This window comes from Lutra lutra, chromosome 3, assembly GCF_902655055.1.
Source record: "Lutra lutra chromosome 3, mLutLut1.2, whole genome shotgun sequence".
Lineage (NCBI taxonomy): Eukaryota > Metazoa > Chordata > Mammalia > Carnivora > Mustelidae > Lutra > Lutra lutra.
The window spans coordinates 200,864,130-200,890,861 of NC_062280.1; the positions used below are offsets into that span (position 1 = coordinate 200,864,130).

General features: G+C 58.1%; 1 protein-coding gene across 2 annotated transcripts in view; it reads left to right on the plus strand.

Annotated features, from left to right (window-relative positions):
* The first annotated feature begins 1,961 nt into the window (after positions 1 to 1,961).
* TMEM255B (transmembrane protein 255B) overlaps positions 1,962 to 26,732 on the plus strand; it is a 39,075-nt gene continuing 14,304 nt past the window's right edge. Inside the window, exons 1-4 of one of the 2 annotated variants that reach the window (XM_047720504.1) lie at positions 1,962 to 2,026; positions 10,058 to 10,200; positions 12,393 to 12,455; positions 23,512 to 23,601. In XM_047720504.1, coding sequence (XP_047576460.1) covers positions 1,981 to 2,026; positions 10,058 to 10,200; positions 12,393 to 12,455; positions 23,512 to 23,601 — 342 coding nt within the window. In that variant the 5' untranslated portion in view covers positions 1,962 to 1,980. Of the gene's footprint in view, positions 2,027 to 10,057; positions 10,201 to 12,392; positions 12,456 to 16,011; positions 16,676 to 23,511; positions 23,602 to 26,732 lie in introns of those variants that run through there. The other variant, XM_047720503.1, reaches the window with a different exon arrangement.

Below are 26,732 nucleotides of genomic sequence, written 5' to 3' on the forward strand. Positions count from 1 at the left end.
TCTTCCACTTCCAGTGAAATCCGCGCATCTGGGACCGTGGAGGCCAACCCTGGGCGTCTTTCCTGTTGTGTGGCTTGTCTTCCAGTGACTCTCCAGACCGAGCGTCTGCCAGCAGGACCCGCCCCCAAGTCTCCCAGAAGCTGCATTGCTGACGGCAAACACGTCTTTGCTGGTACAAGGCCCGGCCCTTCATGCCTGTCGCCTTCCTGTCCTTGCCGTCGTCACCCTAGCTACCCTGGACGTCCCAGCAGGTCTTCTGTGGAGGGTGCGCCCGCGTGTCAGGACTCAGAGCCCCGCCGGCTAAGCGTGCGTCTACGTGATCTTCTTAATGTCAATATGGATTTGTCTGGCCCCTCTGATTATCTTCAGACTGGAAGAGGGCCAATTTCCTCTTAATTGTCTTAGCAAGAGCTAAATTAAATGACATTTAAGAAAACCCTGAGCCCAGGCCATTGCTCTCTGCGGAGGTCCGCTTGCTGTGGGCCACAGTGTCCCGTCGAGGTGGGCCAAGCCGCGTCAGTGGGCACCATGGTACAAGGGCTGAGTCCCACCGGGCGGGAGGAGGTCCAAGGAATGACTTGTAGCGTCCCTCCCTGCAGTGACAGGTGCAGGGTTTGGAAGAATTCTAGATCTGCCCTTGGTCACACACTTAGCCTCCTGGGGCCTCAGTTTCCCCATCTGTGCAAGGGGGTCAGCATTGGGATTGCCTGAGGCCACCACAATGTGGACGGGATGGGCTGTTGTGGGCTGCTGCTCCCCTCCAGCCGCCCGGGGGGCCCTCTGACCCCCTCGCTCGCTCCCCAGGCTGGGTCTGCCTCCCCGGCACAGCGTCCGAATGGTGGCCTGCCTCACAGGCGTCACCTTCACAGGGAGACCCACGTGGTGACCCCTCCTGCCGCCACTCTGTCCCTATTTTGTCGGAGCTCCTGTGCTGACAGGCTGTGCCTGTTGCTCTGTGGCCGCAGGTGGGGCCGAGCCGTGTGCCCGTGCCAGCGGCGGGCACAGCGTCGGCCCCTGGAGAGTGGTGGCCTTCATCACAAATGCTGCATCCACAAGTCGGGGTCAGGGATCAAGATCAAGCTCAGGGTCCCAGTTCCCTTAAACACAGGTTTTCGATGACAGCAGTGGATAGCCTGGGCTCTTGGGCGCATCCTTGGGATGGAAGGGCCATGTACTAGTCCAAGTCCAAGTCCCTGCCTCACCACTGACCGGCCAACCCCGTGGGGGCACAGCGCTGCTTCCCATGACACTCCCCTGATTCCCAGGGAGGCCGGGAGCTCTGCCCTCAGGGGCCAGCTCTGACAGTTTAAAAATGGCACCAACGGTCTTTGCAAGACCCTCTCCTTGCCGCCAAGCGAGGCAATGGGTCCTGGGACCCCATTCTCTGGCTCCTCCCATCCTAACTGCGGGTTTTACTCACTCACTGACTGGGGTGAAGGTGAGTGGGTGGGGGGGGTGTGACGGGGTGAAGGTGAGTGGGGAGGGGTATGTGATGGATGAAGGTGAGTGGGGGTATCACAGGGTGAAGGTGAGCAGGGGAGGGATGTGACGGGAAGGTGAGAGGAGGAGGGGTATGATGGGGGCCTGCATTCCTTTGTTCAAGGGGAGCGGCCCTAACCCTAACCCCTTTGGACCGGGGCAGAAGCAGCTGTAGCAGCCCCTGAGGGCAGGTGGGCCGGGCCACAGGCATCCGCCCTAACAATGCACACCCCGCAGCCTCGGGCCTTTGAGCACTGACCAGAAATCCTGGAGGAGTTCCCAGCTGGCCTCCCTCTAGGCCCTCCACTTCCTGGCACCCGCCCCCTCCAAGTACCCTGACCTGTGGCGGCAGGGGGAGGGAGAGAGTGCCGGTGGGAAGGAGGCGGTCCGTACAGAGAAGGGGCGGGGCTCAGGGCCACAGATCCTCTGACCCTGGGGGATCCCTGCCAGCCCAGACAGCCTCCGTGCACTGGGCACCGGGACGGCGGGCCCTACGCCGGGATGCAGCCGCCGGTGCCTGGGCCCCTGGCCCTGCTGGACACAACAGGTGAGAGGGTCCTTGACATCCTGGCCATGCTGGGGACAGGCCGTGGGCTGGAGTCCCGGGCGGGGGTCGAGGGCAGGGTCGAGGGAGCTCCCTGGCACCCACTCTGTTACCAGGAATCCCGCCCTCCGCCTCCTCTGCCCTAGCTCGGGCGTTACTAGACCTTGGTTCAAGGGACGGTGGTGGCTTCCCTAGTTTGGCTGCAGCTCTGTTCCGACCCCCACATCCTTCTGCCCCACAAGTTCCTGGAACTCTGTTCTTTGGCCAGACCTGCCGCAGCCTGGAGGAGCCTCCGGGGCCAGAGGAGAAGGTGTGTTTTCCTCGGGGGGTCGGGGCAGACTCTAAGAGGGGCAGTGAGGCTTGCTTCCCAGTGGGAGACCTCAGCCGCAGACGGCCCAGTGTGCCTCCTAGGCTCCCTGCGGCGGGCGGGGGGTCCCACCGGACGTGCCTGGCTGCTTGCGGCATCTTTGGGGCGTCTCTTAGTAAGGACCAGAGGAGTCGACGTTGTCTGATTGTTAAATAATGAAGGACAAAAGAATCCGGCTTCTTGGGTGAAAGAAACAGACACACATCCCCCACCCTCCCCGCTCGGTGCTCCATGAGCCTGCGTTTTCTCCCTCCAGACCTGGCTTCCTCACTGGGGGCTTCCTCACCAGCGTTCGCGACAATGAGGGCTGTCGCTGGGCGTTGCTGTATTACCACACTGCAGTGACTGCTGGTTTAAAGAGCACTTGGTTTTCCCTCTGAGGAGGAATTCTACCAGGAGTGAGGCTCTTACCTAAAGTGGGAACATTGGGGCAGCTGGGTGGCCTTCTGAGTACTGTCACTCGATGTTTCTGTGGTCAGCACCCTGCCCCTGTCCCCCATAAGATCAGGAAACAGGAAGCAGATGGCTGAGTCGCAGGGTTCTGCACGGGTCTCTGTCCCTAGGGGACGTCACTTTGCCTCTGGGACCAGGTGTCCCCATGTGATGAAGTGAGTGGCTTCTCTCCAGGAGGCCAAAGCCCTGTTTCAGGGAGACCGTGACCCGGGACGCTTCCCAGCTGCAGCACCCGGTCTCAGTGACGGGATCTGCTCCGCCTGGATGTGGCCAGGCTCCCCCAGGAGCTGTGGCAGGGAGAGGGCTGGGGCTGGGGTAATGGGGAGATGCTGCTGGTGGCCTTCAGCATCGCCCCTCAAACGCCTCTCCCAGAGGGAGGAAAGCCGGTTAACAGCACTGGCTACCTGTCGCAGTGTGCTCTCCACCCGCAATGAGCCTTTCCCGACCTCCCTGCGCCCCCAACTCTCTCGTGCTCTCGCTGGCCACTTACAGCGTTGAGAGCTGAGTAATGCTGCTGGCTGTCACTGCCTCTACTGTCCAGGGCGGGAAACTGAGGTCAGGGCCTCCAGGCCACACTCAGAAAGCTGCCTGTCGGTCTGAGCCGGGTGTGGGCTCCAGCAGCAAACAGGGCAGACAGTCCCTGCTCCACGGGCCTCCCCTCCGGGCGGCTGGAGGCCACCCGGCCGGTCTGGGCAGTTGCCCACAGGGTAGAGACTGGACAGGAGAGATCTTGGCTGAGGCAGGACCCATCGCTGTAGCAGCACACATGTTGACAGTCCGGTGTCGGGCAGGAGGACTCGGGGGCCGGTCCGGGGGCGTCTGGGGTCTTCCTCCAGCGCAGGACCATTTTGTCTCCAAAACCAGATCGAAAAACACATCTTAGGGTAATAATAAAGATGTCCTACCTTCCTTCCTCGAGTTTCTTTCTCGTTCCCTTATTTTTATGTCATGTCCTGTGTTTAGAAACAGTGTGTACGGGCAGGAGTCTTCTCCTCGCTACCTGTGTTGTGCTTGGGGTCAGGACACTGTTGCTGGCCGGCGCTGAGCTTCCCGCATCCCGCGTGGGCCCCGCCGCTGTCCTTCCGGCCTCCGGTTCACCTGGGGTTCGTCCGGGAGCGCTGCCGGAGCGGTGGCGCCTCCTGGAGCCTGAGCCTCGGAGGGAAGGCCAGACCTGGGACAAAGCGGAGGATTGGGACGCGGGAAGGCCCGGGGAGCCGTGCTTAGCTTCTGGATCCGTGAGCGGCCATGGGAGCGTCCCTGCGGGCTCGGACAGGGACTTGCTGCCAGGCGGGTGTGCGAGGCACTGAGACGCCGAGGCAGGTGTGCCGCAGGGAGCGGACGCCTGACTGTCTGGCTGACGCCTTGGGCCTAACTTGTGCGAAGCACGAACTGAGGAAAAAGCATCTGAAAGTGCTTTGAGGAGGAGGACGTGCGTGTGAGCTTGTGGGACGACTCGCTTCTGTGTGTGTAAGCGTCCCCGTCGTGGGGGCCGCACCTGGACTTGCCATTGAGCTTCGCTGAGCCACCAGAGGCATGCACAGTCACACCCAAACCGTCGGGGGCATGCATGTGAGTGTGTGCAGCGGCCGGGCCCGGAGGTTGCCCTCAGGTCTGCGGCCACCCCCCCCTAAACACACATGATATTGACTGAAGAACTGGGTGTGTAATGAAACACCCGATTTTCTTGTCTTTTCCTTTTTTATTAACATACAATGTAGTATTAGCCCCAGGGGTACAGGTCTGTGAATTGCCAGGTTTACACACTTCACAGCACTCACCATAGCCCACACCCTCCCCAATGTCCATAACCCACCCACCCTCTACCTACCCCCTCCTCCCTGCAACCCTCTGTTTGTTCTATGAGATTAACAGTCTCTTACAGTTTGTCTCCTTCCCAATCCCATCTTGTTTCATTTTTCCCTCCCTTCCCCCCATAAACCCCTCGTCCTGCCCCTCAAATTCCTCATATCAGGGAGATCATATGATAATTGTCTTTCTCCGATTGACTTATTTCACTCAGCATAATACCCTCTAGTTCCATCCACATCATCGCAAATGGCAAGATTTCATTCCTTTTGATGGCTGCATAGTATTCCATTGTATATATGAACCACATCTTCTCTATCCATTCATCTGTGGATGGACATCTAGTTTCTTTCCATAGTTTGGCTACTGTGGACATTGCTGCTATGAACATTCGGGTGCACGTGCACCTTCAGATCACTACGTTTGTATCTTTAGGGTAAATACCCAGTAGTGCGATTGCTGGGTCATAGGGTAGTTCTATTTTCCACTTTTTGAGGAACCTCCATGCTGTTTTCCAGAGTGGTTGCACCAGCTTGCGTTCCCACCAACAGTGTAGGACCTTCCCCTTTCCCCACATCTTCGCCAGCATCTGTCGTCTCCTGACTTGTTAATTTTAGCCATTCTGACTGGTATGAAGTGGGATCTCATTGTGGTTTTGATTTGTATTTCCCTGATGCCGAGTGATGTGGAGCACTTTCTCATGGGTCTGTTGGCCATCTGGATGTCTTTGCAGAAATGTCGTTCATGTCCTCTGCCTGTTTCTTGATTGGATTATTTGTTCTTTTGGTGTTGGGTTTGATAAGTTCTTTGTAGATTTTGGATACTAGCCCTTTATCTGATGTGTCGTTTACAAATATCTTAGTTGTGTTTTGGTTTTATTGACTGTTTCCTTTGCTTGGATGATCTGTCCATTTCAGTGAGGGGAGTGTTAAAGTCCCCTACTATTACTGTATTATTGTCAATATGTTTCTTTGATTTTTGTTATTAATTGGTTTATATAATTGGCTGCTCCCACGTTAGGGGCACAGATATTTGAAATTGTTAGATCTTCTTGTTGGACAGACCCTTTATGTATGATATAGTGTCCTTCCTCATCTCTTATTATAGCCTTTGGCTTAAAATCTAAATTATCTGAAATAAGGATTGCCACCCCAGCTTTCTTTTAATGTCCGTTAGTATGGCAAATTGTTTCCCACCCCCTCACTTTAAATCTGGAGGTGTCTTTGGGTCTAAAATGAGTTTCTTGCAGTCGGCATATCGATGGGTCTTTTTCTTTTAATCCATTCTACCCTGTGTCTTTTGATTGGGACATTCAGCCCATTTACATTCAGGGTAACTATTGAGAGATATGAACTTAGTGCCATTGCATTGCCTGTCAGGCGACTGTTACTGTGTATTGTCTCTGTTCCCTTCTGGTCTGTTAATTTTAGGGTCTCTCTTTGCTTAGAGATTTGCTTTCAATATTTCCTGTAGAGCTGGTTTGGTGTTTACAAATTCTTTTAGTTTTTCTTTGTCCTGGAAGCTTTTAATCTCTCCTTCTATTTTCAATGACAGCCTAGCTGGATATAGTATTCTTGGCTGCATGTTTTTCTCGTTTAGTGCTCTGAATATATCATGCCGGCTCCTTCTGGCCTGCCAGGTCCCTGTGGATAGGTCTGCTGATAATCTAATATTTCTACCATTGTATGTTACAGACTTCTTGTACTGAGCTGCTTTCAGGATTTTCTCTTTGTCACTGAGACTTGTACGTTTTACTATTAGATGACGGGGTGTCGACCTATTCTTATTGAGTTGAGTGGAGTTCTCTGTGCCTCCTAGATTTTGGTGCTTGTTCCCTTCACCAAATTAGGGAAATCCTCTGCTATAATTTGCTCCAATATACCTTCTGCTCCCCTCTCTCTTTCTTTTTCTTCTGGGATCCCAATTATTCTAATGTTGTTTTGTCTTATGGTATCACTTATCTCTTGAATTCTCCCCTTGTGGTCCAGTAGCTGTTTGTCCGTCTTTTGCTCAGCTTCTTTATTCTCCGTGATTTGGTCTTCTAGATCATTAATTCTCTCTTCTGCCTCATTCATCCCAGCAGTGAGAGCCTCCATTTTTATTGCACCTCATTATTAGCTTTTTAAATTACAACTTGGTTAGATTTTAGTTCTTTTATTTCTCCAAAAAGGGATTCTCTAATATTTTCCATGCTTTTCTTGAGCCCAGCAAGCACCTTAATAATCGTCATTCTGAACTGTGGTTCTGATATATTACTTATGTCCGTATTGATTAGGTCCCTAGACTTCGGTACTGCCTCTTGTTCTTTTATTTATTTTTTTTTTTGTGGTTTTCCTGCCTTATCATTTTATCCAGATAAGAATAGATGAATAAGAGAACAAAATACTAAAAGGGTAGCAATGACCCCAGAAAAATATACACTAACCGAATCAGATGAGACCCAAAACTGGGGGGAGAAAAAAACTGGAAAAAAAAGAAAAAAAAATATATATATTAGACTGGTGAGTAGAACAGAGCCAAACACTTGGTTTTGGGTATTTTGGTCTGTTAGAAGAAACTACCTCCCAAAATTTTAAAGAAAGAAAAACTTATATGTATGCAGAAAACTAAGGGTAAACACGATGAAGGGATGGAATATGACTGTAAAGATAAAAATTTAAAAAGATTTTTAAAAAGGAATTGATAAGATACGAAGTTGGTTGAAAAAGGAGTAAGAGAAGGGGTGTCTGGGTGGCTCAGCCGTTAAGCCTCTGCCTTTGGCTCAGATCATAATCCCAGGGTCCTGGGATCAAGCCCTGCCTTGGGCTCCCTGCTTCACTGGAAGCCTGTTTCTCCCCTCACGCTTCCCCTGCTTGTGTTCCCTCTCTCGCTGTCTCTCTCTCTGTCAAATAAATAAATAAAAATCTTTTTAAAAAATGAACAAAGAGAAAAAGAGGAAAGTATGTGATCAGACTGGAGACTAGAACAAAGCCAAGTGCTACATTTAAAGTATATTTTGATCTATTAGAAGAAATTGTATCCCAAATTTTTAAAGAAAAAGAACCTTTATGTATACTAAAAATAAGGTTAAATACAATGAAGGGATAGAATATACCTATAACAATGAAAATTTAAAAAGATTTTTTAAAAAGGTAATGATAAGATAAAATAATTTAAAAGGTTAAAATAGGAAAGAGGAAAAATTAAAAAATAGAGTAAGCAGAAATAAAATTAAAACAAATTTAACTTTGCAATACTAATGGATCATGGGAAAAGCCATGAATTCTATGCATTGCTTTCCCCCTAGCTCTGGAGTCCGCAGTTCTCCTAGACCGGTGAGCTTGGTCAGTGGCTGGGTGTTCTTGCTGATCTGGGGGAGGGTCTGTTGCTCTGATTCTCAAGTGTCTTAGCCTGAGGCGGAATTGCACCGCCCTTGCCGGGGGTCGGGCTAAGCAATCTGCTCAGGTTCGCGCTCGAGCTTTTGTTCCCCGAACAATTTTCATAGAGTCCGGAGGACAGGAAGGAAGATGGTGGACTCCTAGTCTCCAGCCAGGAGGAGGCAAGAGCTTGGGACCCCGCTCCTCTGTGCGCCTGCAGAGAGAAGCCATCAGTCCCTCCCGTCTCCCTGGTCCCCCTCCTCGCTCTGGGCTCACCTGGCCTGTGACCGAGAGTCTCTGTCTCTGGCGCACAGCCCCGTTTGGAGTCTCGAAACCCAGCACACTCCTGCCGCAGGCTCCTGAGCCACTCCCCCTGGGGGAGGAAGACGAGTCTCCACAGATCTGCCACTTGCGGGGTCCCTGCTCTAAGGGCAGTGGCCCGACTGTGCCTCGGATCATGGTTTAAGGTGACCCCGACCTGAGAACCCACTCCTTGGCTCCGTCTCTGCAGCCAGCTTTCCTGCTCTGATACCTGCGAGCTCTGCTTCACTCAGGCACCCCCGATCCTCCGGTGACCCTGCGGCACCTGAGACCACGCTGTCTCCACGAGGGCTCCACCCCCCACTTGGCCTCTGGAGCGACGTCCCTCCGTGGAGCCGACTTCTAGATGTTCGGATTTTGTGCTCTGCTGCTTGCCGGGAGCTGGTCCCTCCCCCACAGTCTATCTTCCCATCGCTTTGGATTCACTTCTCCGCACGTTCTACCTTCCAGAAAGCGGTCGATTTTCTGTTCCTAGAATTGCTGCTCCTCTTCTCTTCGATCTCCTGTTGAGCGTGTCAGTGTTCGGAATGGTCTGATAACTGTCCAGCTGATCACCTGCTGCTGATGTCGTCTTGGTCTCCTGCCCCTCTGCCACCCCGTTTTTCTTTCAGCCTGATTTCATTTTGGAATCACAGGGATCAAGATAGTTAAGCTTCGAAAAAGCAAAACCCCAACAGCCTGTCTGGACTTGGCGGGGATTCTCTCTGGCTGGCTGCCTCGGCTGGGCGGCGCCGCTGCTGCGCTTGGCGTGGGTGTCTGTGTGTGAACGGTGCCTGGAAGGGAGGCCTCTCCGCCTTCCCCGAGACACACCCCAGGGAAGAACGTTAGATGAATGAGAAACCCAGACGTCGAGACTCGAGGCAGAAGGTCTCCTTTCTGGCTGCTTTCCTGAGTTCCGTGACACCTAGAATGATGTCTGCCCACAGATCCCGGGACACCTGAAGCGGCGGCTGTAGTCCAAGAACTTATTCTGCTACTTGAGTTTGGAGGTAGACAGCCCAGGCCTGTCTTCCAGCTCTGCCATCCTGCAAGTGTGGCCTCCATTTGCAAGGTGCCCTCAGGGCCCAGAATGACCTCTGGGGCTTCGCCTTTATGCCCTTATTCCAGGTAGCAGAAAGGCTGACAGGGAGAAAGGCCGAGGGACGGGCTCCTCTGAGAGATTTCCTGCAGGACCTAATGAACACTCTTCGTTTCGGTGGATGATAAATGGTCAGGCATGACCTCTGCAGAGGGTTGCCAGGATGAAGGCTTTGGGGGACATACAGACCAGGGTGGGCATTGGTTTGGGGGTGAGCCCTGGGGCACTGAATCTCAGGCAAGAGGACAGGACAGGGAGAAGACGACCCTGCTCGCCTCATAGGGGTCACCACTGGGGGGTCCGATATCGGGTGTCGAACCCTGGAGCAACGGGGGCTGAAGGGAGTCCGCGGCCAGCGGCTCCCGCTTCCAGCTGTGGGGACACGGAACTGTGAGTGAGGCTGCGTGGTGCCGACGCGTGTCCTTAGGAAAGACATCGAGGAGCCAAGTGGGGACATTTCAGCTGGGGGGGGGGACGCCCTGCCCTGATTTCCTGCCCTGAAAAGAGGCATCCATGCCTGTGGGTGGGCTGGGGTCTTCCAGAGGCCGCTTTGGTCACCTGAGGAGGGAGTGGCCTGGGCAGAAAGTGGGTCTGGGGGACCCCGCTCTGAATCCAACCTGTTGCTGACGGTTCCTCGTTTGTCCTCCTTCTAGAAGGGTTTGTGAGGAGAAAGAAGGCCTCCCTTCGGTTTGTGGGGTCTCTGCTCGTGGTGTCTGCTGCCATTCTGACCGTCGGCCTCGCCGCCACCACCAGGACAGAGAACGTGACCGTGGGGGGCTACTACCCAGGGATCATCGTGAGTGCTGCTGCCCGCGGGGCCTGTTGGGAGGGCCGTGGGGGTGACACTCTCCACTCCAGTTCATGGGGTTGGAGCGTAAGGCGGGGAAGCCTCTGTGGGTGGTTGTGGTCAGCAGAATCTCCCCCCAGAGGCACCTGTGTCCTCCCTGGGCCCTGTGGCTGTGCCGGCTGCTGGCTGGCCTGCCCTAAGAGACACCATTATCCTGTCTCGTGTGGCCGGGGTGGTGTGAGCATGGGAGGCCCATGGGAGTGCAGGAGGGCAGGTGCACGGTCGGAGCCGGGAAGGGGGGAAGGTGCTAGTGGTGGAGGACGCCCAAGCTGGCCATGGCCCGGGCGCCGGAGCAGGACAGACCCTGGCCTGGACTCGGCCCAGGACCTCCAGATGGAACCCACCCCAAAACAGCATGCTGACTGCACCCCGTCTGGGAGAACAGACACGCGTCTCAGTGGAGGGCGGCCGAGGAGCCCCAACTGTCGTTGTGCCAGTCAGTCCCTCTCCTGGGGCAACAGGAGGGGCCACCATCCACGCTGCACTTAGGCTGCGGGCAGGAATGCCCCCGGCAGACAGGACAGCCTACTGAGATCGGCAGTAAGCGCTCCCCAACTCAGGATGGTCGAGGGGACTTTTCGGATTGTGAATTCACGTGCACCGTTGTTAGCAGTAGACTGTGCTCCCAGGGTCCCCACTGCGTCTACTTTATTTTATTCACCATCTGCATGACCTGCCCGTGCATTGTTTGAGGCGACATGAAGAGTGATTGTGCAGAGAAAGTCTCAGCAGTGAAGTCTTCAGAGCTGCCTGTATTCTGGGCGCCCCACCTTTCTGCCGGGGGTGGGGGGGGAGGGGACCCCGGGCACCGTGTCGAGGTGTTGAGGGCCATCGGCTCTGAGGGAACTGGGTTCTGGGACCAGGCCGGTTCCGAAGGCTATGGAGGAGCAGACAGAATGCGCAGGAAAACGCGGGGAAGTCCGTCCCGTCTGCGGAGACGACGGCAGGACAAACCGGGGCTGTGCGTCCGAGCCCCTCCTGTGGGACCGAGGGCGGGAGGCGGTGAGCCGTTCCTGTAGTGATGCTGGCATGGGATTCTGACGCTTCTGAACTGAGCCGCTGGACTGTGGTATGTCGAAGCTGCACAAGGCGAGAACCTTCCTCCTTCCTCCATGAGAATTCTTAGACCCTCGGTGACAGCGTCTCCACGGACGAGGCTGCGCAGCCATGAGCGGCTCTGACTTTAGGGCGCTGAATTTGACACAGTGACCTAGAGCGCCCGCCATGGTGCTGCTCTGCGGGTCAGTGCCCCAAACTCCGATGTACGCCCGACCGCCAGCTGGGGCCCCCCAGCCACCTGCCGCCAGTGGCCCAGCCCCCCGTCCCCCCGTCAGCCGCCGCGCATGGCGATGTCCCCGGGCGACGGTCAAGCTGACAGACGTGACAGACAGACGTCTCCCGCCAGGTGGACACAGTCCGTGGACGGGTCCCTGTGCCCCGCCCTGGATCCCTCGCTCTGGAGCGAGCACAGCCAGGGTAGGCTTCTCCAACAGCCCGCCACCCCTCGTCCGGACACAGGAAGCCCCCTCGGCGACCTCCCAGTACGGGAGCCTCCTTCCTCTCTCTCCTCCCCTCCCCGAGGCTACCTGTCCACCTGCTCACCTGAGCTTGGCCTCAGCAGTGTCTGTGGGCGACTGGCAGCTCCTTGTCTGCCCTCCTGGGTCTGGTTCTGGGTCCTAATGTCTCACCCGAGGAGCTGTCCTCCGGCTCGGACTTCAGACTGGCCCGGGAGAAGCATCAGGTGGGCTGCTCGCCTGATGGGCCGAAGCAGAAGACAGGCCGGCTGGGCTCTGGGCCACCGTGAGGGGCTGTCCCTCCATGCCGGCTGAGGGGGGCCCGTGGGACGCTCCTTTCTGCGATCAGGACTTGAAGTAGTTAAACATGGAAGTTGAGACGCGTCAGGTTTCGGCAACCTCGATTCCAGTCACTGGCATAGCCTGAGCCCGAGAAGCCCACCCCAGCGGGCAGGGGCCTGTCTGCTTCTCGGGGGTCAGGGCGGCAGGGGGGTGGGATCAGCTGGCCTTGTCCCTTGGCCGAAAGCCTTCTAAGGGTGGCAATGTCCTAGGCATTGCTTGCGTGAGGGCTGGCCGGCGGCTCAGGCGCTAACCAGGGCCTTTCCCCCTGTTCTTCCTTCCGTGCAGCTCGGCTTCGGAGCTTTCCTAGGAATTATTGGCCTCGACCTGGTGGAGAATAGAAGGCAAATGGTAAGAATGTACACGGCTTCTTTTGAATGCGGGATCATAGGGTGTGCCCTGACCAGAGTATGTTATGGCTATAGCTGGGCATCCTAGGAAAGCCGCCCACCCCAGTCCAGCAACCTAGGATCTGGGCTCACGTTCCCCAGGCTGTGCACTGCACAACTCTGGACTTGGGGCTTAGTGGGCGTCCTTCACAGTTAGTCTGAGTGAGCATCATGGGTGCCTCCTACAACCTAGCCGCTGATGTTGAGGCACAGGAAGAAAAGTTCAGGGTGTGGGGTATGTTGGGTATGGGCTCTCCCAAGCTGAGGAGAGACGGGGAGTAGATGGACAAGCAGAGGGGCCCAGGGCTCTGACGGGCTTTACAGAGGAGGAGACACGGGGTGTATGAATGCCAACCTTGATCAGTTTTCCGAACATTGTACCTTGATTCATGATTTCAATGTCGTGTCTGTTTGCTGATGTGCTGTTTCGGGGCTGGAGCTCCGAGAAGAGTAAGTCATTTTCCCTGTCCATGGCGGCAGCGAGTGTTGAATTTTGAGAGGTTTTCAGAGGGGTTTGGGGCCACGTGGCCGTGTCTGACTGCTCTCCAGCCACAGCCTCTCGGGCTCTCATGGTGTGCGACGGCTGCGGCAGAGGACCCTACATGTCGCTGCTCCTGGCTGACGGCGAAGGTCTGTGGCTGAGCCGTGGTGGCCACTGTCGTCACCCACACCGAGGGAACGGCCCCTGGGGCAGAAGGGGTGAGGGGCAGGTCCTGGGATGGGGCTGGGGAGCAAGGAGGTCAGAGAGGTCTGGGTTCTGGCAGAAACAAGAGTTTTATCTTTAGTATTGGGGTGGGGGTGCCTGCTCTGGGCCGCCGGCTGCACAGAGGTGGACAGAGGGCCCCGGGGCTTCTGCCACATGTCTGGGGGGCATGGGGCCCCACCCTGCTTGCCTTGCGCAGGCCCCCTCTGCCCGGAGTCTCTCGCAGGCAGGGGGGAGAGGCAGGACCCAAGAAACAGAAGCACCCTGGCTCCTGGGTCTGCCCGAGGACACCCTGGAAGGTGTCCCCTAGAGATTCCCATGAGACCCTTTCCATGCCCTCCCCCAAGCGATGTTTAAGAACCTTTAGGAGGAGAAACAGATTTCATTCCATGCTGAACCCCATTAACATGTGACCGTCCCTGGGGAGGTCAGGGGCTCGCAGCTGCATGAAGGGTGTAAGGCACAGGGCTTGGAAAGAGGGTCCTGGCCGCGGCCACGCGGGGAGAAGCTGCAGCCCTGACCTCCGCTGTCTGGGGTTGCCGTCCCCCGGGGCCATCCCTCCTCCGCTCCTGCCCAGCTCTACCTTCCTGCTGAGGTGGCTGACACTGACAGCCCCTGACACGCTTCTCCACACCATTTCCCCGATGGGCAGGACCGGCTGTGACGTGGGAGGGCAGGCGACACACCCGTGGTGAGCGGGCCAGCACCCTCATGGGCGGTGCGGACCCAACCTGGTTCATGGGCACCTGTTTCCTCCCCCCTTTAGAAAAGCGTCATCGAGATATAATTCACACATTTAATGTGTTAAACTCTCTGAATGTTAGCGGTTAGTGGGTACACCACTGTCACCAGAGCCAACTGGAGGACGTTTCCACCCTGTCAGCCAGAAACCTGCGCAGTCAGTCCTCGGGCCCCCGTCCCCCATCTGCAGCCCCAGGCGCCGCGATCAACTTTAGGTCTGGACCGCAGTGTGCCCGGTTCCTGTCACTCAGGCTCAGCCGCTCTGTGGCCGTGTCAGGACAACGTTGCTTTATGGCTGAGTCGCGTTCTGGCAAACGGATGGGCCACTGTGTGTACCATCATCAGTGATGGGCACGGTGGCCATTGCCGCCGTGGGTGAACAGGGCTGCTGTGGACATTCAAAGACCCATGTTTTCATGGCTAGGAGTGGGATGGCTGAGTCCATGGCAATCCTTGACAGAACGCCAGCCTGTTTCCCAGAGCAGCTGTGCCTCCCGTGTCCCCAGCTGCCGCGCACGAGGGCTCCGGGCTCTTCAAGCCGGCCGACACACGGGCTCAGCTGTCTGGTGGGCATGATGTGGGATCTCGTAGATTCCTTGATCACTGGTGACCTGGGGCCTCCCTTCATGGGCTCAGGGCCTTTTCTCTGTGCAGACAAACGGCCGTTCACATCCTCGGCTGATTTTTAAGTTGGTGACTTGTCAGAGTCCTTGACATGTTCCCACCCAAGCCCCTCGTCACCCTTGAAGACGCGTGACCTGCAAACATTCGCTCCTGTCTGTGGGCTCTCTTCCCCTTCACGACGGTCGCCTTGGAGACACAGGATTTGCTGTTTCGGTGCAGCCCGGTTTGAGTGTCTCTTCCGTTGTTCGTGCTCTTGGTGCCATTTCTTTCTTTCTTCCTCTCTTTCTTTCTTAAAGTTTCATTTATTGAGAGAGTGAGCAAGCATGGGTGGGTGGGGCAGAGACAGAGGGAGGGAGAGTCTCCAGCAGACTGGGGGCTGAGCACAGAGCCTAGTGCGGGGCTCCCCCTCCCAGCTGGGAAGATCGTGACCCGAGCCCAAACCAAGAGTCAGACACTTAGCTGACTCCGTCACCCAGGTGCCCCCATTGGTGCCATTTCTAAGAATCCCACGGCAGCTCCGACATCATGAAGACCCACCCCATGCTTTCTGAGTTTCGTCACTTACATGTAAGTCTTTGGTCCGTGTTGAGTGAATAAACATTCACCTTCAAACATTCACATTCACACCCCACCTTCGTGTGGCCGCTCCCTTGGTGGGAAGTCCGGCTTCTCCCCATTGAATGGGTCTCGACGAGCTTGGTGGTCGCCTCTTGGCCACACGTGTGTGCGTCTGCTGTTGGGCTCTCGGTCCCGTCCTTTCTGTCCACAGGTCGGTCTGTCTGCCCGTGCGCAGTGTCTCACTGCTGCTTTGTAGTGGGTCTTGAAATCAGAACGCGAGTCTTCTGCTGTTTCTCTTTTTCGGGACTGTTCTGGTCATTCTCTGTGCGATTTCGTGTGAGTTTTCCAACCAGCTTGCCCTTTCCTGCAGCAAGGTCAGCTGGGGTTCTGAGAGGGATTGTGCCCGATCTACGGGTCAGTTTACAGGGTGTCGCCGGCGTACCTGTCCTGACCCGTGAATGTGGGACGTGTTCCTGTGTCTTCTAGATCCATTTCATTTCCCTCAACAATGCTCTGTTGTGTTAAGAGTCTGTTTTGTGCTTCTTTTGCTAAGTGTATTCCTAAGTGTTTTGTCCTTTCGGAGGTTATCATGAACAGAACTTTCTCCCTAACGTCGTGCTTGGATGGCGCGTGTGTGAAAATGCAGTAGTTTCTCCATGTCGCTCTTGTATCCTGTAGCTTGTGGGACTCATTCTCTTGTTCTGACAGATTCTAGGGGCTTCCTCAGGACTCTGCGTCCATCAGATCATGTCACCTGGAAGTAGAAGTAGTTTCACTTCCTCTTTCCCATCTGGATGCTGGAGGCCTGATTCAGGGCTCCAGTCAGAGGACAGCAGTGAGGGGCCCTCTTGCCTGCAGGCGTCCCTGCGCACCAGACCCGAACCTTCAGAGGACTGTGACGCTGGGACTGTCTTGGTTCTCCTTGTCAGGAAGAAGCCCTCCAGGCTGACTTCGTAGGATGCGAGTACCCGCGGACTCTGTACTTCCTGCTGATGCTGACTGAAACCTGTGTCCACCACTAGGAGCCTTGTGACCTAGGGGCGCTGACTAGAACCTTTTGGGCCCCGGTTTCCTCATTCCCGGGGCTGCTGGGAGCACCCAACGCAGTGCTGGCCCAGAGCAGGTGTCCCGCCACGGTGGCCACAGTCAGACCCGGTTCTCAGGCACCCAGGCCTCCAGGGCATTTGGGTTCCCGAGCGGTAAACGGCCGACAGAACGCATTTCACGTGCACCCAGGTAGGTGAGGGAGCTTTCTTCTTCCTGATTTCTTTCCACTTTCCTCTGATAGACATTTTAAGCATCTGCAAAAGTAGGCGGAGGACGTAAGTGAACCTCGTGGTCATCTTGGCCCCACCCCTTCCTTCCCTTCCCATTTTGTGTGGAGCAAATACCAGACATAGTACTGTTTCATCTATAAATAGTTCACTCTGTCGGAAGGTTCGGGGTAGAATCTGGGAGCGTGGCCTTGCTGTCACCTCTGCCCGCCTCTACTGAGTCTCCTGCGATGTCTTAAGAATGCCCAGAATGAGCCAACTTTTCATATTTTTCTATTAATGGTGAGTTACTGCCTTCTCCTGCCCTGGACGGATGCACGAGTCATCGATTTCACTGCCCGCTCTGCCGTCCAGAGCCAGGAGGCCCCAGAGCCGGGAGGACACTCCAGGGACCGAGAGCGCATGCGAACCACCTAATCTGCCCCTGTACGTGTGAGACCCACATAGACACGCACAGACACAGACACACGTAGACACGGGCAGACACATAGACACACAGGCACAGACGCACAGACACACGCAGACACAGACACACGTAGACACAGGCAGATGCACAGACACACACAGACACACAGATGCACACAGACACACAGACACACACAGACACGCACACAGACACGGCAACTCTCCTGGGACCTGGTGTAAAGTCCACGGAACCTACCGGGCTGCTGGGAGTCGACATGCAGAGAAATGTCTCCTGCCGTGATTTAGGACCCCAGGCGGCCTTTGTTCGGTCCAGGGGAGCTAGTCTTGCTGTGTCGTGTGATGGGGCCCTGGCTCTGTCCCCCACCATCCTTCACCTCTTCTGCTTCGGGTCTGGACAACATGAGACCCTCACCAGCCTTACTGGGGGGCGTCCAGCCCCTTAGCTCTGCACACAGAAGCCGAGGCAGCGGGGTCCCCAGGACCAGCCTGGGACGCCCTTTGCGGCACTGAGGAGCCCGAACATGGACATGGGAAGGTGCCCGGGGGCAGTGGAGGGTGGACCCTCCCTGCAGCGTCTGACTGGACCTCGGCCCCACTCCCGGCACGGGAACGCGTGGCTCCTTCACCCTTCTCCTCTCCGACTCCTTGGGCCGTGCCGGTGGGGTGGGGGTTGAAGGACAAGGGTGACCACTTCTTCCGGGCAGAGACGCCACTACCTACACCCTCCAGAAGTCTGGTTCGTGTTGGGAGAAGGGCAGGCATGCGGGGTGGATAGAGAAGCTGTAGGAGCTGCCCTGACCCCCGCCACGGGCCCCACGGAGGCTTGTGATGGGAAAGTAGGTCCAGCTCCGGTTTTGAAGCCCGGGAGCTGAGGCCGGGGACCGTAGGAGCCTGCTTCACAGCAGCTGTGATCACGTGAGGGCTGTTCTGGATGGGGGCTGCCCACTTGGAGCTCCGCCGGGGGCCACCTGCCAGGCCCCACCCCGTCACCCACCTCTGTCCCGCCTGCACGGCCTCCTTCCTTTCTGCACAGCCCTGGCGGCAGGGGTAGGGTGCGGAGAGCCATGCAGGGGCCGCGTGTGTTGTGTGCTGGGGCAGCACGTGCCGCTCTAGAGGGAGCGTCCCGTGACCCTTAGTTTTCCTGCGTCCTCCGTGACTCCCACTTGCTGGTCTTGTGAGCCAATGTCCAGGGGCCGCTCATCCCGCCGACCAGACCGGGTGCTCCTGGGTGTCCGTTTCCACGGGTTCGTGCTGGAATTTGTTTCCGTTGCCATGTATCCCCATGACGCCTGCCTGGGAAATCTGAGCTGTTTCTGGACGGGTGCAAGTATGTCCCCATTTAGAAAGTGCCTGGGAACCTTCTGCTGGAGAGCCATAGCCAGTGTGTTGTGGCTGCCCGGCCACAGAGAGCAAGGGACACCTGCAGCTTCAGCGAGTGTCAGGGGATGCTGGGCTCGCGGCCGCGTCGTAGGAACAGAAATGACTGATTTCACCTCAAAGCAGTCACACCCGCAGGAACGGCCACTGCTGCTCAGAGGGCATTGGTCTCCCTCGCGCATCCTCCGTCCCGTGCGGGGACCACCGCTTCTCTCCCTGTGCACAGCGGGCTGGGCACCGGGACGGGCTCTGTCTCCATGGCAGATAGGGAGCCCGGCGGGGCCTGCGCAGAGAGTGGCGGTGAAGGCCAGAGGCTCAGATGGGCTGGTCCCGAGGCTGGGACTGGGGGTCGGAAGTGCCGAGTGGGCTGGAGCCGGAAGGTGAGCTCACGGTGTGGACTCGTCCCCTGGGGCTGCGTGTGCCCGGGCTCTGCCCCCAGCGTGGGTCCCGTCGGTCTTACCTCGGCCCCGTCTGCAGACCCGCTCGTGTCTCCCCTGCAGTTCCCGTGGCCGACTCTGTCTCACTTTGTGGGAGATCCGCGGTTTCCTCTCGCCCCGTGCAGGTGATTTCTGCTTCCAGGAATCGGATCGTCTCCGTGGCCACAGTTGTTGGCACAATAGTTCTCCGCCTCTTCTTATAACCCTTGTAATTTCTGTAAAGTTGATAACGATGTTCCCAAGTTCACTTCTGATTTTAGTCATATGGTTTTTGGTTCCTGTCCTCTGAGTTCAGCTACAGACGTGGCAGCTTTGTTGATGTTTTCAAAGAGGCGACTTCCGGGAACGCTGGTTGTCGTCGGTTTCCCTCCCCTGTGCTTCCTCTCCGCACTGGCCTCTGCCCTTTCCGCGGCTGGCTGGGAGCTGGCGTCCGGGGCCTGACCAGAGCCGCCTGCTTCGTCCATGTGTTTGCAGCCAAGAGTCCCACCGACCTGCGGCTGCTCCCCGAGCACTCGATTTCAACCCGTTCACCTCAACCTGGGTATGGCCTCTCTGCCGACGTCTTCTTTGACCCACTGGTTGTTTAAGGTTGTGATGTTGGGTTTCCACACATCTGCAGATTTTCCATTTTTCCACCCATGGTTGATTTCCAGCCCCGTCCTTGTGGTTGGAAACAGGAAGATGTGGACGGCGGGAGCGTGGATGGCCTGCAGCCTGGGGGGTCACAGGGGAGGCACGGTGGTCCATGTGGTGACGTGCACCAGGGCGAGGCTCAGGGCCCCAGGGTCCCCAGCAGGGGGACTCCAATCGCAGAGGATGTAGATGGTACAAAGGCGACGAGGGACGCACGGGGACAAGGAACACCTTGTGAGGGATGGCCCAGGAATCCTGGCCCCTGCTTTGGGGTGTCAGGACTGCCCGCGGGCTCCCTGGTGAGGGCCTGGTGATGTCCTCCTTGGCAGACCATGTCCCCGCCAGCATAGTCCACGTAGTGCCCCAGGCGGCCGACTGAGCCCCTGCACCTGCGCTGGGGGCCATCTGCCCCTTCTGATTAACCCCCTTCTGTCCGCACGGATGTCTCTCTGAGCCCCGTGGCCTGACCACTCTGCCAGGCCTGTGTCCCCTACAGGTGTCACCTGCAGACCAGCCCCTTGCTCCGCACCAGTTCCCACCCTGGTCTTCACTTGCCGGGGTCATCGTCCCCGGGAGTTAGCCGACCCCTCCCACTTGCTCCCTTCTACCCCCTGCAAACAGAGGGGTCTTAGGCCCCAAGGCCGGCCTTCACAGACCCTCCTGAGAGCGCCGCTGGCCCAGCAAGACCCGACCCCATGGCATCCCTGGGTGTGTCTCGTGCCCCGGACAAAAGGCCTGTCCACGACAGGTGACAAGCTCGCACCCACTTTTTTCTCATTATCAACACGACTTTATCCACTGGTGTTTGGTTTTTAGTCTGGCTTCCCTGTTGTCATGTAAACTGTGCAAGCCCAGAGCTGCCCTTCCCCTCTTCCAGGTGGGGGGACCGGGGTGGTGAGGCCCGTCTCCCCTGTCCTATGGGGCTCGTGGCCCCGTGCTGAGTGTTTACCTCTGTCCTTGTGGGCTCGGGGCCCCCGTGCTGAGTGCTTGTGCAGTGGCCCCATGTGGTGTGGAGGGCGATGCTGGTCGGGGCAGTGACTTTGTGAGGGCGGTGGGCGAAAGGCAGGGCCAGTCGAAGCTGATGAGAGCCTTCAAGGGACGGGGCAGTTTGTGGGAGAGCTGACCAGAGGTGTCTGCTGGTGGACAGCTGAGGGCAGCCAGGCACGGCCAAGGGTGCCCTGCATGTTCTCGGTGGAACTGGGCAGAGATGTCGTGGGAGGTCACTGGGCTACCACGGGGTCACAGCCAGTCCCATGGAAGGACGTGGAGTGTGGCCTCCTCCGGGGGCTGCCGAGTCTGTACAAGAGAAACTCGCTGGGGAGTTGGTGATGCCCGTGGTGAGATGTAACGGTTGCCAGTGGTCAGGCGCGGGCTGCTTCCGGAAACTTCTCAGGCAAGTGGCCAGTGCTTGGTGGATGTACTGGCCGGCACCTGAGCCCAGTGTGGGAGCACAAGGTGGGGGCACCCACTTCCGACGAGGGCCCAGTGGCCATGCTGTCCCCAGACCCCACCAGACTCTAGGAGTGTTGTCAGTGGGGACAGTCCGGCTTCTTGAGGACCCCAGAGTGGCCTGGGGGATGGTTGGGGCTGAGGGATGCAGACGCAGAAGTGGGGAGGATGCCACAGGAAGAGAGTTGACGCCGTGGCTGTGTGGCCTGTGTAGTCCAGGGTGTCCCCCTTCTGAGACCACAGCTGCTTGGGAGGCCCGGTGGAGGGCACAGGGCTATATCCTAAGCTCCTGAAATTGCAGGGAGGCTGGCCTACCCTGCAGATGACCATAAGGTCATAGCTGTCAGGACATGATGGACACACGTGCTCACGGCCTGTGAGCTCGAAGGTGACACTGTTCATGCTCAGGCCCCTGGCCGGGGACTAGCCCCAAGGGACGTGGTGGCCCCTTTCCGACAGGGTCTGTCCCTGGGAGCCGAAAAGCTGCCCCCGGAGCAGGAGCCAGAGATGGGGCCCGATGCTGAACGGGGCTGGGCTGCCTCGGGTTTCGGGCCAGTAGGAGCAGATCAGCCTGTCCTCCCTGAAGGTCTGAGCTGGGCAAGGCCAGGCCACATCACTCGGGGACCAGCCGGGCAGGCAGAGCTGGAAGTTCGAGGGCCCAGCCGTCAAAGTAGGTGCTTTTCATTCATTCATTTATGTGTTTTGGGAAACGAGGTGCCTGGCCTCCCTCCCAGGAAACTTGGAAACTGCCGGCTGTATCTTTTTTGATGTTTTAATGCACTTTTTCACAACAGCAATGCGAACACAGGGAAGTCTGGTGCTGGGTAACTTCTGCAGACGATGTGCCGGGGACTCTCCCATCCTGACCACTGTGCGCAGGAGTTTCCCGAGGATGAAGCCATGGGGCTTCCCCGTCCCACCAGGACGAAGGAGGCACTCTTGCCTCTGGCCACCTTGCAGGGTCAGCAGGGCGACGGCGCAGGCCCCCCTGCGCCACGGTCCTCACGGGCCCCCTGCTGGGCTGGCAGCCCTTGTGCGGGCAGGCGGCCTGTCGTGACGAAGCTGTTTGCAGGAGAGCTGGTTTGGGCACCGCCCCGGGCCACGGTTTCACAGTTCTTTGTTGTTTGGAGGAACAGCGGGCAGTGCTTTCTGCACGCCCCGCTCCCCAGCTCCCCCCACCCCCCTGCCACGGGGCCTTCAGTCAGTTCGTCATGGACTGTCAGCAATGTTGGACTGTGGGGACGAGCCGGCAACCTCGGCTCCGTTACGTCTTCGACAGAGTCCAAGGACGCGCTCCGGAAGGGCCTGTTCGGTCAAGAGTGAGTCGGGGCCAACACCTCTGTCTCCAGATGGGGAAACTGAGGACTGGCAGTCACCAGCTCACCGGCCCTCGCGAAGTCAGGGGACCACTTCCCCTGGATGCTGGCGGGGCTAGGGTCCAGGGCGAGCCACAGAGCTGGTCATCGCTCTGGCCCCTGAGTGGCCTTCCCGCCCCCGCTCTGTGCCCTGGAGTTTCAAGCAGGTGGCATTTCATACTGGCTGCCTGGGCTTTGTTGGACAAATAAATAATTCAGGCTGATGAGGGTGAAGAGGGCACAGGCCCCGTGCAGCAGCGGCCGGTGGCCTGACTCCTGCCCGAAGCCGCCCATGCCACAGCAGGGCAAACGCACGGACAACCTGGGGAAGCAGCCCCGAGCCCACGTCCGGGCTGAGAGCCAGAGAGCCGCTCGCTGACGCTGAGGCCTGGTCCCCCCGACGCTGAGGGCTGGTCCCACCAATGCCATGGCCTGGTCCTCCCAACGCCATGGCCTGGTCCCCCCAACACCGCGGCCTGGTCCCCCCAACGCCGTGGCCTGGTCCCGCTGACGCTGCGGCCTGGTCCCGGCTCTGCTGTTCCCGCTCGCTTGAGGCACAGGCCCGGACCCAGTCCACGCACACACCCGCTGGCTGGTGTGGGAGCCGTGCTCGCTGAGGGGTGACCGGCCAGGGCTGGGCTGCGGTGCTGGTGGCGTGAGTACTGGGGAGCTGCAGGCATGACCGGGGTTCTTCACACCGTTTGTGCTCCTTGTTTCGGTCCATTTAAAATTATTCCACAAAACATTCTAAGAGTTTACAGAAATGTCCAACAAATGTAAGAAAAGGTTCCCAGCCACGTGGAAATGCAAGTGGACCAGCGACCTGTTTCGCCCTCAGACGGCAGCATCTGAACGGGTACTAAGAGGAAGCACCTTTTGGTTTGGGGACACCGGTGCTAGACAGTTGGAGTAAAAACTGGCAGAGCCTCTTTTATGGACAAGTGCCCCTTCTCCGACGCCGAGGTGCAGAGACCCGGTGTGTCCTCCCTGAACGGGTGGGGTCTTGTGGGCTCCGGGTCCGTCCTGCGGAGAGTCCCTCACGGAAAACCAGCTATGGACGCAGAACGTACTCAGGGTCTTTGTCACAGTTTGTAATCGCACAAAATTGCAGACCATTTAATAATCTGTGTATTCATGGGGCGCGTGCGGAGGACCCTACAACTTCCACGTTGTAGATGAACTGGAAAGAATGCAGCCCCCTCAGTCAGCTGAGTCGGGGCAGGGGTGTGTGGGGGAGAGAGGCCCCGAGCCCCGTGGGTCAGCTGAGTCGGGGCAGGGGTGTGTGGGGGAGAGAGGCCCCGAGCCCTGGGTCAGCGGGGTCGGGGCAGTGCAGGCGGGGAGAGGCCGGAAGGCCGGTGGCAGGGGCTTTGGACAGTGTGTGCCGGCAGCCTGGTTGTCGGGAGCACGTGACGCCCACCCGCTTCTCTGTCCTCTGCCCCAGCTGGTCGCGGCCATCGTGTTCGTCAGCTTCGGCGTGGTGGCGGCCTTCTGTTGCGCCATCGTGGACGGCGTGTTTGCGGCCCGGCACATAGTGAGTTTTTCCTCCATTTTATTCTCCATGGCTGTTGGGGGCTTAAAAACCTCCACAGAATCACGATGTCACGTGCGGATCTCGGCCCACAGACCTTTCGGCTCCTCCTTCCGCTGGTTTGCCGAAGGCCGTCTCTGCTTCTCTGGCTTTTCCTCATTCCCTGCAAAGCGGACCCAGCACACGTGTGCACACACACACGAGTGTGCACGAGCCCAGGCTGCAGCACACTCGTGTGCACACACAGGCACACAGTCACACGCACACGACTCACGGGCACACACAGGCATGCACACGTGCACACAGTGTATGCTGTGCACACACTCACAGACACAGGCACACACTCATCTGTGTGCACACCGCGCACGCTCACACCGTGCACGCACACGCACACACAGGCACACTCATGTAATACTGTGCAGGCGTACATTCAAGCACACACGAGCGCACACGCACACACATGCTCATGTGCATGTGTGTCCACACTGACACACGTGTGCATACGGGCGCACTGGCACACACGCGTGCACACACCCACACACGCTGCACACACATGCGCGCACATGCGCACTGACACGCATGGCATCTCATCCCCATTTTAGCTCCCTGCGTGACACTCCGCGCTCACAGCTCTGACGCCTCTGCCCGAGCACATAGGTCTCGTTTGTGTCTCGAGTGATCGTGGCAGTGTTTTGTCTCTGGTGCGGTGGCTGTGAGACCCTTTCCCTCCACTTCCTGTCACAGCGGGAGGCCCAAGCTGAAGTGTCCGTCAGTGTCCCTTATGGCAGAGAAACCCGGGTGCTTGCTGTGGAACTGTGGCTCTCACCTGGCCACGGCTCAGAGCCCCGGCTCACGTTGTTGGTGACGATCAGGTTCCAAGGGAAAGAGAAGTCAGAGCCATGAGGACGATGAGCGTGACAGTGTTAGAGCCGCGAGAGTCGGCACGGGAGACCTGGTGGAGGCACACGGCCAGCGGTTGTCAGGTTAGGTAGGATCCTTCTGAGACCTTCCAGCCTGTTTACGAGAGCTTTGCTGTAATGTCCGGAAATGGCTCTTGTTTCAAACCGACCTGTCCTTGGCCCACATTTCTTCTGAAACATGAGGCCGGTCATGTGCGACTGCTTTGACCTTGGCTGCTGGACACGGGAGCCGGCGGGCTGGTGTGGCTTGGCCCCTGCTGTCCACCAGGCGAGCCCTGTCGACCTCCCAGTGTCGTGTCTGCTAAAGGACAGCAAGCTTCCAGCTGCTCCCTGAGGCCCCGTGACAGACACCTACAGCCTGAGGAGCGCTGGGCGGGGAGCAGACAGACATCGAGTTCCTGCTCCCCTGGGCTCTGAGCTCACCTGTGAGCACCCCTCTCGGCCACGGTGTTGGGATTGTGCCCTCACGGAGGGCTCTGTCCCCACAAATCCTCATGTGGAAACCTGGCCCCCAGGTGACAGTGGGGGCACAGCCTTTGGGAGGTCACGGGGTGGAGCCTTTGTGAAGGGACTTCCTCCTTGCGGGTGAGCCCTGCTGTCCCTGGACCCCAGATTGGACGGCCCCTGACCTTGGACTTCCAGCTGCCAGAGTGTGAGGAGCCGATGTGTGGTGCCCACTAACCCCCAGCTTAGGCGATCTCCGTGGCAGCGGGCTGCATGGATGGAGAGTGGGGTGTTGCCTGGGGTCCCCTGGCCGAGCAAGGCCCCTGGGGGTGGGGAGGGCGCCCATCCTCTGCTTCAGAGCCCTGTGGCTTGTGCCTCTGCTAACAGGTGCAGGCGGGGGAAGGGCCTCCCAGGAGAGCCCCGGCCTGCAGACGTGGCTAGGTGCCTGCAGGGCTCACACGTGGCCCCAGGCCTGGGGGTGCTGCTGGCGTCTGGAAGGGGTGAGGCCAGAACCCGGCTGCAGCCCCAGAGTTGTCCCTCTGCGTTCCCATTTGCTGGGTACTTACACTGACAGCTTTAGGTATTTCTGTCTACTTTGTCCCAGACTTCTGCTTCTCAGTGTCTGCTCCTGGGGAGATCACTTGAGCTGCGAGGCCTGGCCGGTGTTTGCTGTCATGGTTCTGGGGCACTTTCCTCGCGTGATCCAGATCTGATTCCCACCCCAAGTCTGTGGCTGACGTCAGCGGCCAGCAGCACTTGGCGGGTCTCCCCAAGCCGGGTCTCCCTGAGCCAGGCACCGAGGTGGGGGAAGGGCCTGCGTGTCGGGGCTCAGACTATGCCGCTGGGGTGCTTGTTCTGAGTCCTTCTCAGGAGGAGCCCCCCAGCCGTGTGTCCCCAGGATGCCACTGTGAGGATGGGTGTGCATGGGGGGCAGTGTTAGCAGACTGACCTGGAGGTCAGTGGACGGGATGCCTGTGCGACCCCTCGAGGCCCCGCCTAAAGCCGGGTGGGGGACCAGAGGGGCTGGCCGGTGGGAACAGCACCGGGCAACTCCGGGCCGCGCGTCTGCTGCACAGGCCCATCCTCTCCCAGCAGAGGTGGAGCGCGACCCGCCGGTCAGTGCAGGTCCTGAGCACGGCCGTCAAGGTCAGCTGACACTTCACTTTCCCCACCAAACCGAGTCGAGGCAGTTCCCGGCGCACAGAAAACAGCTTCTCAGAAGTTAAGTCCCCCAGTTTCCCGCCCGTCCGCTCAGGGACGAGCCAGTCAGAGAGCTTAGGAATGTCGAGGAGCCTGCATGCCTCACGTGGGGCGTCCGCCATGGGCAGAGTGGGGAGCGGTGACCGGCCTGGCCGCACACTGGGGCCAGCTGGTCCCTCTCTTCCAGGGAAGTGTCTCCCAGACTAATGAGCCTTGTTCAGAACGTCATCCTGCTGCAAAGAGGGTGAGCGGTGGTTTTCCCTTGTGCGTCAGGGGCACGGGGTGGGGGCGTCTGTTCCACTCAGGCTCCGAGGGCACAGCTGATGCAGCAGAGAACAGTGTCCCTCGTGGGGCGAGGGCAGGCAGGCTCTTCTCAGGGGGCTTTGAGCAGAGCCTGGGGGGCAGAAGCCACCCTTCCCACCAGAGCCCAGCAATCTGGTCCGCAGGCCTTTGCGGCTCTGTGGGGCCTCTCTGCCCACCGAGCTGGACACTGCCATGCTCGAGGCCTCAGAGCTTATATGCGGAAGGGTTCTAAGTGCTCTTTTCCTCTAAAAACACACACTTGACATA